This window comes from Sceloporus undulatus, chromosome 1, assembly GCF_019175285.1.
Source record: "Sceloporus undulatus isolate JIND9_A2432 ecotype Alabama chromosome 1, SceUnd_v1.1, whole genome shotgun sequence".
Lineage (NCBI taxonomy): Eukaryota > Metazoa > Chordata > Lepidosauria > Squamata > Phrynosomatidae > Sceloporus > Sceloporus undulatus.
In genome coordinates, this window is record NC_056522.1 from 78,392,408 (window position 1) to 78,407,777 (window position 15,370).

The 15,370-nt window shown below is 40.4% G+C and overlaps 1 protein-coding gene across 1 annotated transcript in view; it reads left to right on the forward strand.

Moving 5' to 3' along the window:
* PRKN (parkin RBR E3 ubiquitin protein ligase) overlaps nucleotides 1-15,370 on the forward strand; it is a 678,545-nt gene that overhangs the window by 131,296 nt on the left and 531,879 nt on the right. Inside the window, exon 3 of the mRNA XM_042478458.1 lies at nucleotides 5,258-5,498. Coding sequence (XP_042334392.1) covers nucleotides 5,258-5,498 — 241 coding nt within the window. The remainder of the gene's footprint in view (nucleotides 1-5,257; nucleotides 5,499-15,370) is intronic.

Consider the following 15,370-nt stretch of genomic DNA (forward strand, 5'->3'; position numbering starts at 1 on the left):
GAAAAATCGCATACAAATATGCTGACACATTTCTTGGGATTTTATGGCATGATTTTGTTGTGTTAATAATACTCAGTAAGCCACAGTTCTGTGCCTTCACTGTACAAGCATTCCCTATGGGAATGTAGCCCACTTAACAATAAATTGACCGTTGTCACTTTGGTCCCTGCAAATGTGTTGGATTGTATACTGTGCTAATACAGTAATTTACTGCAGTTTCTCCCCCCCCCCCCCCTCCGCCTCTATATATTAACACTTGGCAAAAAGTGAATTCAGACCAGCTAGGGATAGTCTACACAACATCATGAAAAATAGACTGCATTCAGTGTGTGCTAGAGATCTAATTCCGAAAAAGACTATCTATAATTTGTATAATTAAATCCAGGTCTTCCATTAAATATTGTCAGTAACTCAGCAAACCCATAAAAACACCTGACTTAATCTGAACTTTTGTACTTTGTACTAATAGAATCCGATACTAGATAAGGTGTTCTGTTTGCTTCATATATTTGAGTCAGTGAATGGTTCTTTTTCTCCTTTGGGTATTCTCAAACAGTTGCTGTATATTCACAGTATATATAAGGCTTCTAATGTTTGTAAGCCTCTATTTTAAGCTATCTCATCTTTCCGAACAAGTGGGAGGGTGTCCGTCCCCGTCCCCCCAGTCTCATCAGTATGTGTATATATGTGTGTGAGAGAGCAGGAGAATGTCTTATCTATCATGTTCTTGGTCATTGGCCAGACATAAAAGAAATTGTAAAAAAAATGCTTGCATGCTCACTTTTCCCAATTGATTTTCTTTCTCTGCACACAGTTTCTAAGCTATGGCATAGACTCTGTCCTTTAAGTACCAGAGGGCACTAATAATAGCACAACCAGATATGGTGGGCTTTTCTCTCATGTGAAGACTTCATATGTTTGCTTCTTTTTTTACGGTCACCTTTACTGTCTTTGCATTCTATCCCTGACAATGGATTTTCCATTGATATGAATGTGTTGACTTCAGTTTTACATAAAAACCTATTTTATATGTCACAGCTTCTTCTGTTGTAATAGTTTCAGCTCTCCAGTAGTCATTATTAATTTGTCATTTATTATGTAATCTAATTGAGTCATGGAAGAATAAATGTTTGCCTATGCAGTTGGGGAGAGGACAAGAAAAATAAAAAAATGGATGGAGACTGCTAGGCCAGACTTTATGTAAGTTCTACTGCTTACCTGTTTTAATGTGTTTCATTCTAATTTAACTAGCAATAGTGGAACTATTTCCATGCTGTATATTAGTTATTCTTGTGTGTCTGCAACAAAGAAGACAAATACTGGGTTTATAGAAGGTTGGTAACCACCCAGTGTTTTACTGCACCAATAAAATAATCTGTTGGGTCAGGTTATCAGTTTTGGAGTCTAAAAAGCTAGTATGTGCCAGACTGATTGAATGAATTTTTGTGCCACCCTCTTCCAAAAAGTTCAGAGCAATATAGGCAATATGTTATTTGTGCTTTGACCTGGCAGGTACTAGTTCTCTACTATCCTATTTTCTATTCCAGATTCCTCCAGACGCCCACACCTACAAGGTTTCTGGCTTGGCTTTGCCAACCCATTCTAGCTTCCCACTCTTGGGATCCAGTATTATGAAATCAAAAAGTTGTAATCTTAGATGGCTTATATTGTCAAATGTCTATAAAATGTAGTTCTTCTTTGTGATCTCTGGGAATCACACAATTGGATTATCCTGTGCCTGCAGAGTGTATCTTCAGAAAATTCTAGAGCTATTGCATGACCATTCCTTAAGTGCATTGGGGGGGGGGGGGAGAGGCTGGGACCTAAAGCATAGTGTGCAGCATGCCATGTACCCGCAAGAAGTTTCTCCCTACTTCCCCTGAGTTGAGGTACTTGGCAACATAAGGCTCCAGAGATTGCTACTACAAAGAGAAATTGAGCACTGCATGCTCCACAGGAGTGTTTTACACATTTATTATGTGCCTCTCAGTTTCAGCTGTGTGTGGCCTTCAGTATGTGTGGCCTAAGATAGTTCTAGTACTGGCTTTGAGTGTGCATATGCATTATTTTAATATACCCTCTCTATTATTTTAATGTGGGAGGGACCTTCTGATAAGAAAGCCCAAACTCCCCACAATTTCATTTTCAAGCAGCCTGGAAAAAGATTCAAGGGCGGGATACAAACCGCCATATAGTACGTATTGTATACGTACTAGGGTTAGGAAGGGGCGGTGCTTCCGCACCCCCCTAACCCTAGTACGTATACAATACGTACGAGATGGTGGCGCCCCTTCCACATGGGCGCCGCCATCTTTACGTACTGGACGTGTCGCGGCGCCTATGACGTTGCCTCGCGACGTCATAGAGGCGCCGCAAAAAGAAGCTCTGAAATGGAGCTTCTTTTTTGCTCCACACGGGAGCCGTGCGGTTTGGCTGCTGCGGCTCCCGCGCGGAGCAAATGGCGCCGGCAGGAGACTGCCTCAAAGCGGCGGTCTGTATCCCGCCAAGAACTGCTTGCTCCGGGAAGCACCGATGTGTTCATAATGCATGGAATTCACAGGAAACTGTTCTGTAAGCCTCCCCAAAATTTATTGTATTTGGGAAATATACTCTTAGTGGATTGAGTCCAATATCATTAATTTAAGGGTCATTTAGAATAAGGATTCTGTGGATTTTGTATTAATGAAGTAACCTTGAATTGGTATTAATGAATTAACTGATATTGAACTATTTAACTGTGGTGTTTTAAAAAAAAGCTCTTTAATGTTAACATGAAGTTTGAAAGTTAAAACTAAGTATTAGCATTATTTGATTAATAACTCAGCAGAGTCATTGCTCTGACAAGTCTCTGTTGAATGGATTATTACTTTCTTGGGGAAAGAGTTATTAAATTCAATTTTAAGCATAAAATGTGTTTTCATGTTTTAGAACTTTATGTAAGAAATCAATATAAATAGCTTTTCTAAAATAATTGAAAGTGTGGTGGAGGTATGGGTGGGAAAGTTTAAACTCAAAATATAAACAAAGACAAAATGCCACATGTGTGGTGATGGAGAAAAGCAATATTGCAGAGTGCATTAAAGCATAAAGTAAAAAAGCTGAAAATGAGAAATGTTGGTCATATTGAAAAGGGGACAAACATGGCAATTCGGACAAAAGGCAGAACTCATTAAAGAATAGAAAATGATTACCTCCTTGTTGAGTTCCATGTGCCACAGCATCTATTGGAACATACAGTATCCTGATGTCATACACCCAATTCAGGTGCTCTTTTTCTGTGCTTAACCAACACATGAGGCTGAGGATAGAAATACTAACTGCACCCCAGTGTATGGAAGGGAACCTAGATGTATAAGCTCCCTTTTAATGATAGAAACCAGGGTATTGTGGTGTGCATTTTCCTGATTCTGAGTGTAGCAACATTAAGTAAATCCTTCTTTGTGTGCTAGTCATGTGTAGACATCTGGGCCTGCTAATCTAGTTGTGTCTCTTCCATCTTATGAAATTTAGAGTTTTTTGTGGGTTTTTCAGGCTATGTGGCCATATTCTAGAAGAGTTTCTTCCTGACGTTCCGCCAGCATCTGTGGCTGGCATCTTCAGAGAATGCTTTGCCTGGAAAAAGTGGGTATATATGTGTGTGTGTGTGTACACACATACACTGTGTGAGCCTGGGAATGCAGGAGTGATTTGCATGTGTATTGTTCTGTGCTGGTGGCAGGCCTCAGGCTGGGAGGCTAATGCAAAAGAGGATTAGTGTCTGCTAATTGGTGATCATTATCTGCTGGGAGTAGTATCACCAATTAGCAGACACTAAACCTCTTTTGCATTAGCCTCCCAGCCTGAGGCCTGCCATCAGCACAGAACAATACACATGCAAATCACTCCTTCATTCCCAGGCTCACACAGTATATATATACCCACTTTTTCCAGGCAAGCATTCTCTGAAGATGCCAGCCACAGATGCTGGCAAAACCTCAGGAAGAAACTCTTCTAGAACATGGCCAAATAGCCCGAAAAACCCACAAAAAACTATGGATGCCAGCCATGAAAGCCTTCGACTTCACATATGAAATTTACGTTTTGCACACCTGCATTTGACACATAGAAGGCTGTATTCAGTGCATGAATGGTAGGGTAGGGTAGGGTAAGGAGACACCCATGTGTATGACACTGAGAGCACAGCTGCGTGTGGGTTTGCTTGCTCTTCTATGAATGAATGTCATCCTCACCAACAGCACATGAAAAGAGCTTGCATCTTTAATAACTGAATTAATTGATAGGTATGAAACTGAGATTAGAATTACCATATATTGATTGAAAAGAGAGACTGCAAAAATTAGGAAAGTTTTTTTGTACTACAGTGTGTCCTCGCCTTACACGGGGGATCCGTTCCGGATCCCGCCGCGTAAGACGAATTCCGCCTATGCTCGAGCCCCATTGGAAACAATGGGCTCGTGCGCGGCGGCACGGTGCAACGCGTATGCTCAAGGCTGCGTATGGTGCGCCCGCGTATGGCGCAGGCACACTGTAATAGTTACACATTTACTTACACAAGATCTCTTACAAAGGTTTCTGTCCATGTTTACTAGGATTATGAAAACAAAACTCTACTAAGAAAAATATAGATAGTTTTTTGTTGTTTTTTGGGGGCTCTGAGGCCATGTTCTAGAAGATTTTTTCCTCATGTTTTGCAGCAGCTGTGGCTGGCAATTTCAGAGAATGCTGGCATGGAAGAGAGTGAGGTATATATAGTTAGTTGAGAGGAAGCGATTTGCATGTTAATTTGTGTATTGTTCTGTTGTTGAATGGCTAGGGCTCAGGGTGTCTATTTAATTAATGATCCATTGTCTGCTGGGAAAAAACCCTCACCCTGAAAATGGCCTTTTAAAAAATGTTAACAACAACTTTTGAGGGCCTTGGAATGGAGATGGGATTGATTCCCAGACTACTCACCCCTTGTTTAGTATCACATCCATTGCAGATGTTTTCTCCTTGTGCAAGATGTCCTGCACAATATGTTCACCCAATGTGCAATTCAAGGCATTGGCTTCAGCCCATTCTTCCCCATTAAATGTATAGAAGTATCCAGCCCTTTTGGTCCTCTAATTGGCATAAGCAATCCTAATTTTTGCATTTGACATTTGCCACATTTTCTGAATCTCCTTTATTCTTCTTTGAAATTATCCTTGCAATGAATGGGAAGCTATTTAGAAAACAAAACTCGAATATTTGTGAAAATTGTTTTCTTATTTTTCAGAGCTGCGACTTACCCCAACAAAGTATTGTTCATGTTGTTCAGACTCCGCAGAAAAGCAATCAAGGAGGGATTGAGACTGGAAGTGAAAATGTTTGTGGTGTTCTAACAAGTGATGGAAGAGAAGCCAAAAGCCTCACTCGTGTGGATCTCAATACCAACCTTCTCCCTTCTAACTCAGCTGGACTTGCTGTGATTTTGGACACAGGAGGAAAGAGCATCTCTTCTCCACCTGACAATTCAGGTAATGTACTGATTCAAGACATTGCAAAATACAATGCAGCCCCTGCCCCAATGACTTTGTGTGTTTGCTTGTTGTGTGCCTTCAAGTAGTTTCTTACTTATGGCAACCCGCAGGCGATCATATAATGAGATTTTCTTGGCAAGATTTGTTCAGAGGAGGTTTGCCATTGCTATGTCCTGAGTCTGAGAGCATGTGACTTACCCAAGGTCACCCAGTAAATTTCATGGCCTAGCAGGAGTCTCCAGAGTCATCATCCTGACTGTACCACTACAAAATTGTAGTCTCCCCTCCTGCTTTTGTGAGCCATATGTGAAAAACTCAGATAAGACAATTTTCAGAGTTCTTTTAGCCTAGATCTTTGCATTTATCTATGCTGCTCCTGGATTTCCTTGATATCACTTTTTATAGTACCCAGATTCTGTTTGGGAGCCAGTAACCAGCTGTACTGCTATTCAAGTATATTTATTTGCCTTTTCTTAATTCTCAGTACCACACCTCCAGTGAAATGTGTTGTTGATTTTGTCTTGTCTGTCAACCCTTGTGGGATTCTCACCTTAAATGTTGTTATTAAGTTTGGTCATTGAGGACTGGTCCATTATGTCATTTATTAATGCCCAGTTTTAACTGGCCCAGGGAATTAGAGATATGGAGCGGTGATGTGCATTACATCTGGGGCTGTTTAGGATTAAAGGAGTGGAACTACAACTTCCCCTGCCTTTAATTTGCTCCTTTAATTTAATTTGTAATATGTTTTGCCCATTTATTTCCATTGTTATATTATTATTGTCTAAAGATCTGTCAGTGTCGTGTCACATTTTATGAAAGAACTGCCTACTTTCTTGAAAAAGGCTTCAGATTAATGAGATTAATGAGAGGAACACAGAATCTTGATGGGGACAACAGGGGGCTCATTCCCACTTACGTTTAAACTAGTTTCCAATTCGCCTTCGCTCTGCGTTGGTAAATTGATTCCAAAAGGTCGGTTCCCACTATGAAAGCAGATCTTTTCATTATCCCCTTATAATCGCTTCTTTTTTGGCATGATTGCCATGCTAACTAGTTTGCGCTGCTTCAAAATGCATGTCAATCATCTGTGCATCATCAGTGATGTAAGCAGCAGCCCAGGCAGCACAGCTTGGGTATATATATTAAATAAATTAATAGAAGATTCAGTTCATTGGGTTTGCAACTACTTGCCTCACTGATTGCAAGTAGTTGCAAAATCAATGAATTGAATATTCTATCAATTTTATTTTTTTTAAAAATTGATAGAAGATTCGATTCATTGGTTTTGCAACTATTTGCCTCAGAAGTAGTTGCAAAATCAATTAATTGAATTTCTATCCAGTTTTTTTTTGGGGGGGGGGAAATAATAATGTGCCCATAGGTCATACCACAAGCACAAAGGCAGTGCTGGGGGTGTGGTGGAAATTCCTTTTTGAAATATAAAAACTATAGAAAGATGGAGTCACCTTTGTCAGCCAGAGAGATGGTTTTTGAAATAAAGGCTTGGAGTTTAGGAAAACTAGAGGAAAGGAATAGTGAGTGCATCTTGACCTGAATGGAAGCTGGCACCAGTAGAAAGACATAACATAAACTACTGAGATAAGGATACATAGTTGACATTCAGAAGCAAGGTTAGGATGAATTCCACTGAATTCCTACAGGAGGGGGGTAAATAGTGATGATGCAGTTTTAATGTATGCATGTATTTCTGTTCTGATTGTAAGAATTCTATATGTTTAAATTGTAATTAGCCAATCAGGTGTATTGAAGAAGCTTCTTTGTCTTGAATAATATAAAAAGAGCCATTTTGTCTTGTTCAGGGCCTCAGCTTTTTGGAACTTGAATTCCACTGAGTTCAATGTTTTCCTTTTTCGACAACTGGAAATAAACTTATGGATTTTCAATTACTAGGTCCTCTTGCTAATCCTATTGATCTGCCAATCCTAGAAATCTAAGTTTCCTGAAATTTCTGTTACGGGGGGGGGGGGGGGAATGGTGGATCTACCAAAAACTGAGTAAGGATGCTAAACACTCCTCTGCCATTAGTCCCTCCCCTCCAGAATGATGACATTCAGATCTGTAGTTCCCACTTGTTGAACATGCTCCAGAATCAATTGTTCCCAAAAGAAGCGCTTGAAAACTAACATTTGGATTGTTGTTGTTGTTGTTGTTGTTGTTGTTTTGCATTTGTTTCACTTTATTGTGACAGAAATCGATCAAAGTGGGATTGGAATTGGTTTCAAATGTGAACAACAGTCATATAAACTGATCAGCAATTTGCTTTAATTCATAGTGGGAATGAGCCCAGAGTTGTTTTATGTCGGGTTGAGGAATGTGAAACCTGCAGGCCACATGGGGCTCCCAAGGTCAGGTTTAAGGCCTCCAGGCCCCCCCTCTGCATCCCAAAAGCTATTCGATTAAAAACAGATTTAGGAGTGTGGGGAGGCAAGAGGATATGCATGGCCCATCAAGATCATCTAACGTTCAAAGGGTCTCCGCCCCTTGGCCCTTAATGCAACTCTTCCATATGGGTTGAATTGAGTTTGTAGCACCAAGCGGCCCTGTTCTGATACTCCCTTAACTTGTAACCATGAAGCAAAGTAGCAAGATAGCTGGGTAGCTGCAGCACCATGCATAGTTTTAAGTGAACAGCAGAGGTTCAAATGAGCTGAGCATGAATGGGAAACATTTTAATCCATACCTCTAGGTTAGACCTTCTATACTATGCACCTTGGCTGAAGAATTGTATGATCATAGAGTCAACAATCTGTTGTTGACTCAGCAAGCTTTGGCTCAGTACATTGCCTTTCCTGGAGATATTTACTTTTTTAAAAAGTAGAAGATAAATGTATAATATCTACTTCAAATTATGATCAAGTCTAGAAGAGACCTTTAGAGAAACTGCAGGTGTTCATACATAACTGGCCAATGAGGGAATTAGGCAGAGGAATGAGAAGGAGCATATAGCAGAAATTCAACCTGTTTGCAATGCTGTGTTCTACAAATGTCTGGCCCAAAATGGACAGAGGGGCAGTACTGAATTAACATTCCAAGATTCTGATGTGTGGTTCACTGTTGTTCCTTTATACACATATTTAGCAACAGAGAGTTGCTATTTCAACTAAAACATCCACAAAATAAATCCTGTTAGTTGTATGCTAGCCCTCCACTACTTGGACTAAAGAGAGACAGGGAAAAGCAGTTCAAAAATAGTACCTGGAATATACGGAGATGGAAGAACCAGAGGTATAAGATCACATTCTTTGGTATACTTATAAATCACATCCAGCTTTTACATCCTTATAGACAAGAATTGAAGAACAAATATACTTACCCTCAGTTGACCCACTATGGCTTATTCTACAAATCTGACATATCACCATATGCTTAACATAAGAGAGAACCCCAGAAATGAAGGCAACTATCAAAGGAGTAACTTTAAGCTTTTCAAACAATTATTTAAAAATTGCTGCTGACTAGATATAAAGCTGGGGCCTAAATACTCTAAAGGAACCAGATCTTGTCTTATGTTGGAAGCTAAACAGGATCAGACCTGGTTAATACCTGGATGGGAGCCAACCATTGAATTCAAGGAGCTGTAGGCTGTGTTTGAGAGGAAGGAGTTGGTAAAATTACTTCTGAATACTCCTTGCCTTAGAGAATCCTATCAGATTCATGGGGTTGCCATAAGTCAACAGGTGATTTGAAGGCATGTGTGTGCGCATGCGCGCGCACACACACACACACACACAAATATAAAGCTGTAGCTTAACTTCCTGGAATTTGGCATGCTAGGAAAATAAAGTGACTATTAAGATATTAAAATAAAAAGTAGACCTCCTGTTTGGGATGCTATAGTTGCCAGATTTTTCAGCTGAACAGGCAGTTGTACCAAATATATTCCAAGGTCTGTTCCAGTAGTTTAGTTTGATCTCCTACATCAAAACTAAACTAAACTAAAACAACCTATTTGTCAAAGCTAGTGTGATGGAATAACGTTTGTTAGCAATGGTTTTACTTTCTGTTTCATCAGCAGTTCTTTTCTTTTCTTTTTTAAAAAAGAAAAACATTATAAAGAAAGAGAGACCAGGGAGTTTTTACCATGTGATAAATTTTAACTTAAAACTAAGTTCTTACTCTTCTCCAGATCTCAAAAGCTTAATAATGATCATGCCAGTCAGCTTTCAGAATGAATAGCAGAAACAAATTTCTGCATGTCATTGGGAAGTACTGGAATCTCCATCACCAGAGTTGTAAGAGATGGATAGGCAACGCTTTTACAGGATTTCCTCCTCTGTCCTGAAGCAGTGATCTATGAAGTGCTATAATCGATTTGTAACAGTACTCTGCAGTGAGGGTGGCAGTGAATTCTCTAGCAACTGCAGATGATCTTTTAATAATTTTTTCAAAGGCATGTACGAGCCATCCAGTGACTGGAGTAACTGTACATGATTTTATGAGGCATGCACCATGTGTACAAATCACAAGAGGGTCATTGGTTGCTATAATTGAGTTCATCAATATTTTCCATCCAATTAATAACAATATTTTCATTTAAGTACAAATCAGTACCTCACTTTAAGGATGCACGCCTCAGAGACAGAACAACTAATGAAACACCTGGGGTGTCTTATCATTTCAAAAGGAGCATGTTGGATTGAAATGTCAGTGTTGAGATTGGGGTGTCATTTTTTTTTAAAAAAAGGCATTGTGGTATATATTCTATATTGTCCCTTTCACCAAATATTCATCCAGCATATACCTGTACAGCTCTTGATTTCCTCCTGAACAGGTGTAGTGCTGGTGATGGCTGTTGCTTTAGGGATATAAAATGTTCATAAATTTTCTCTTCCTTGGTGAGAACGGGTGCCTTGCTTGAGATGATGAGACCCTCCAACTGAAAATGACAGCTGCAAGACTTTTCACCCCTTTTCTTTTTGTCAGCCATAGGCAAAGAGGAATGGGGAGAATATCTTGTCAAAACAATGTTTTGTTTTGTTTTTTGCATGAAAACCTTCACTTTTATTTGCAAAAACAAACAAACAAACAAACAAATAAATAAAAATCCCAGCTTGCAAAAGTATATGTATGTTTAAACAACTACAGTGCAAGGATAAAGAAAAATGCAGGAAAATAGAAAACAACAACCAAAAAAGGAAGAATGAGACACTCTTCTAGAAAATCCAGGAATTCAGTGAAAAATTCATACCTAGGCTTAAGTATGTTCTAAGCTCAGAAGAGGAGCACAATATATGAAAGAATGAAATAGAAAGATGAAGAAAGCAATATATGGAAGAGCTATATGAAATAATGAATAACACATGGGAAAAGGAATCATATGAAGACAAACCTGCAATTTTGAAAAGTGAGGTGAAAGCTGCACTCAAAATAATTGGGAGGAATAAATCACCAGAAACAGATGGCAATCTTATAGAATTGATACAGTCCACACAGAAAGAATCAGCTCTAGTTCTAACTAAAATCTGCCATCAAATACGGAAAACGGGACAAATGTTATGTTCAAAATTCTGCAGCAGTGAATCCTACCATATATGGAGCAGGAAATCCCAGAAGTACAAGCAGGGTTCAGGGAAAGAAGAGGCACCACATTGCAAACATACACTTCAGAGAATTCCACAAGAAAATCTGTATGTGCTTTAAAGATTCCAGCAAAAACTTTGGCTGTATAGAGCATGATAGAAAGAAAATCAACTCATTTGAGATGTTGGAGAAGAGTGCTGAGATTACCACAGCTAGCCAGAAAGTCAAATAAATGGGTACTAGAGCACTTCAGGCCTGAGCTTTCCCCAGAAACCAAGATGACCAAACTGAGGCTGCAATCCTTTGGCCACATCATGGGAAGACTCAGCTTAACTGGAAAAGAAAATAAAGCTAGGAAAGGTGGAAGATAGTACAAAGAGAGGAAGGCCACATGTTAGATGGATATATTCAGTCAAGAAGACCAGGTCCCCAAGCCTAAAGGACCTGAGGGGAGCAGCTGAGGACAGGGGGGCTTGGAGGTGACTCATGGAGTCACCATGAGTCAAAGTTGACTCAACTTTATGTATTAAAATACTGTAGCATCAGGTGCTGCCTGTTTGTTATGATATAATGTAAAGTCGAAGGCTTTCATGGCCGGCATCCATAGTTTTTTGTGGGTTTTTCGGGCTATGTGGCCATGTTCTAGAGTTTCTTTCTGACGTTTCACCAGCATCTGTGGCTGGCATCTTGATGCCAGCCACAGATGCTGGCGAAATGTCAGAAACTCTGCTAGAACATGGCCACATAGCCCGAAAAACCCACAAAAAACTATAGTTATGATATAAATTACATTAATCACAGACAATTTGAGATTAATTCCTGGCAGAAACTAAGAGGAGAAAGAATTATTCAGTGTACACACACACACATCAACAAGAACACATTATACAAAAGAACCGGGGGGGGGGGGAATCATGCAACTTTTCATTCTTGCACATGAGAATAAAACAAGGAGAGATTTGCTTCCTTGTACCAGATAAATTTAGGTTAGGAATATAAATCTTGATTTGATTTCTCCTGGCATAGTAAATGTGAAAATGCAAACATTAATTTTTCTTGATACAATAAAGTGAGATTACAAAATGGTGAGCTTGTGGAGAGGCATTAGAGAGATTTTTCATAATTCTGAAATTGTGTTTTTTGGCATTTCTGCAAATTTGCAAAATTAAAAACGGAGATAAAGGAAGTCTTGTTGCATGGGCAGTTAAATATACTATATAGTGGTAGTGAGTGGGCTGTTTGCATCTTTTTGACTAATCAGCCTGATATTTTATCCCCTTGTTTTCTCTCTCTCTCTCTCTGTGTGTGTGTGTGTGTGTGTGTGTGCATGCTGAGCTACAGAATGTAAAAAGATGCCTTTCTGCAGTGCAGAGATTTTTTTGCACAACTCATAAAAAGTACAACAGAAAAAGGAAAGGCTTTGTGTGTCAGTCACACACTGGACATCAGAACTCTTGTGGATATTGGACAGTTCTCAGTAGGCTATCTTGCTATGCTGAGATGGCCTGTCTTCACTAAAATCTTTCCAACTGCAAGATGTTTTTGATCCCTAGTCTAGGTTTCTCACAGCACATTCACATTTGGTTATGTCCTATATTTCTTCTGGTTATTTCAGCCATAATGAAGCTCCCTCTGACAAAGCGAGCATCCCAACAGCAGGCTGACAGCGGCAGATACATATGGGCATTTTCTTCCAAACTGGTTCAGTTTATGATTGAGCCCCGCTATTTCTTGGTTGTCACGAATAAGACAGCCTGCTGAGTGACATTTCTGCCTCATTGGTGGTGGATGACAAGCAGTGTCTGATGAGATGTTTTCTTTTCCTCAGGATATTCCAGGTTTTGCTATGATTAAAGGGAGAAAAACACATGGATTTCATTTCATTGCAAAGATGATGTAAGCATACAACCATATGTTCCAATGGTAATTGTGAAATACCATTTCTGGGCTCTCTGGGGTAGTTTAGTGGAGAAAGAGGGCATGGACATTTGATTCCTCTTTTCTCCTTTGCCTCCTGTTTGATTGAAGAGAGGTGGAAAGAAAAATAATTTTCATGGTGCATCCATACATGGAGGAGAATGTACCTGTGGATCCCCATTATGATTATTTTGAATGTCTGCTGCAGTGATGATGGGTTATTTATTTATTTATTTATGGAATGTGTGTGTATATGTGTGTGACTGGGCTGGATCACATAGGTGTTTCCTTGTTCACAGGAATGGGCAAGAGGGATGGGGATGGGACAGGAGAGTGTGTTGCCTTGCTCGCTCATATGGGCAGGTGGGTGTAGGATATAGGGTGGGAGAGTCAGGAGGGAGGGTGTGCTTTCCCATGCTGTGACAGGCAGCTTGGAAGAGGATGGGATGGGTGTTCCCTTTCTCCTTCCTTCTGCCTCATTCCAACCTCTTCCCTCTCCTCCTGCCCGAGCGAGCGAGTGAGTGAGTGAGCATGCATACAGCCAGGTGCTGCTACCATGCCAGTACAGGTACATTTTGTGCATGTGAAATATGGGGGGTAGAGATATTCAGGTATTTGCTACTGATGCAGGGGCCCTGTGACCCTAATTCCCGCAAATGGTGTGGGCTGACTGTAACACTTTAAAAGAAATTTGGTATTAGACGCTGGACTAACATGGAAGAATAGGAATAGGAGAAAATACAAGCAGTTGAACATGCATCAACAGACTTTTTGTTCAAATTATTACTTTGCAAGTTATATGTTGATACCTGTATTAAGTATACTGTTCTTAGGTTAAATATGTTTAATTGCGGCGCCTAATATGTGACAGTCTTCCACAGCTAAGGAGTCCTGGTAGTGCAGTGGTTAAATGCTGGTACTGCAGCCACAATGGTGTAAGTTGGATCCTAGAGGAGGGCTCCAAGATCCACTCAGCCTCCCATCCTTTTGTAGGTCGGTAAAATGAATACCCAGTTTGTTGGGGGCAATTGGTTTAGACATTGTAAACTGCTTAGGGCAGTGATGGTGAACCTTTTAGGGACTGAGTGCCCAAACTAAAAAGTGTTCCAGCACTGGGTATCCCCTGGTGCCAGGGGCAGGACTTCTGGGGGGATGGGACTTCTGCCTTCTGGGGTGGAAGCTCTGGGGTGAGACATCTTCTCCCCGCCCTCCTGGGCCTCAGCTACCTCCGGAGATAGCTGAAAGCCTGGGGGGGGGCAAGGGGGAAAGAGGAGAAACAGACTTGCACCTGTTCCTCCTCCTACCCCCCCCCCCAATCCTCCCAGGCCTTCAGCTGTCTCACCGGAGACATCTGAAGGCCTGGGAAGAGGGGGAACAGACGCATGCCTGTGAACATGTAATAGGCTGAGACATATCTCACTCCCTGAACTTAACATACAGGCTCTATAAGCTCCCCCTCCACAGGTATCCCATGCCTCTTGGGGGGTAGATAGGACTGCAGAAGTGTCTGGGTATGGCCCTGTCATCAGATGCAAAGTTAATTCAACAGCAATGAAATCTACGAAGGTCCTCTCGAGGTTTCATGGCTGCTGTAATTATTAAATGTAGCAAAGATAGCCATAAATAACTGCTGTTAAATTTCATGACCATGTGTATTCAAAGGATTGTGCACAGAAACGATTGAGACAAATACTGGGCCTGCTCATTGTTACATAATATTTCTATGGCACATTCCTCAAATTATTAGGGACTCTTTAGAAGTACAGTGGTGCCTCGGGTTACGAAATTAATTCGTAACGCGGCCGCTTTCGTAACCCGAAAAGCCTTCGTAAGCCGAATTGCCATAGGCGCTAATGGGGAAACGCCGCGATTCCGTGCGAAAAAGCCGAAAAAAGCACCAAAAGTTTTTTCGTAACCCGAAAAAACATTCGTAACCCGGAACAATGATTCCCTATGGGATTTTTTCGTATCCCGAAAATTTCGTAACCTGGGTATTTCGTATCCCGAGGTACCACTGTACTAAAATCCTATCTTCTCTTATTTAGATTATTAGAAAGCATTTTTAAAAATGTTCTGTGTCTTTCCTTTGCCTGAAGCAAACAATCAACTCAAATTTCTGAACTGGTTGTCACTTTTCTAAAACTTATACTGTCAAATTAGTTCCAGGTCAAGTAACAGAATGATGTACATCTTCTCTTGTCCATTTTAATATGGTATTAGGCTGAACACTCTTTGACTTAAAATAAACAGATGGGTCTCCCCTTTCCTTTCATCACTTTCTTGTGAACAGTATCAAAATGTGAGCACTGATCCATCCAAAATGGCCTCCGCATAAACATCTGTATTGCCATCATGAAACATGAACATATATAAATTTTCATCAAGTGAACCAGACAAATAAGACAATG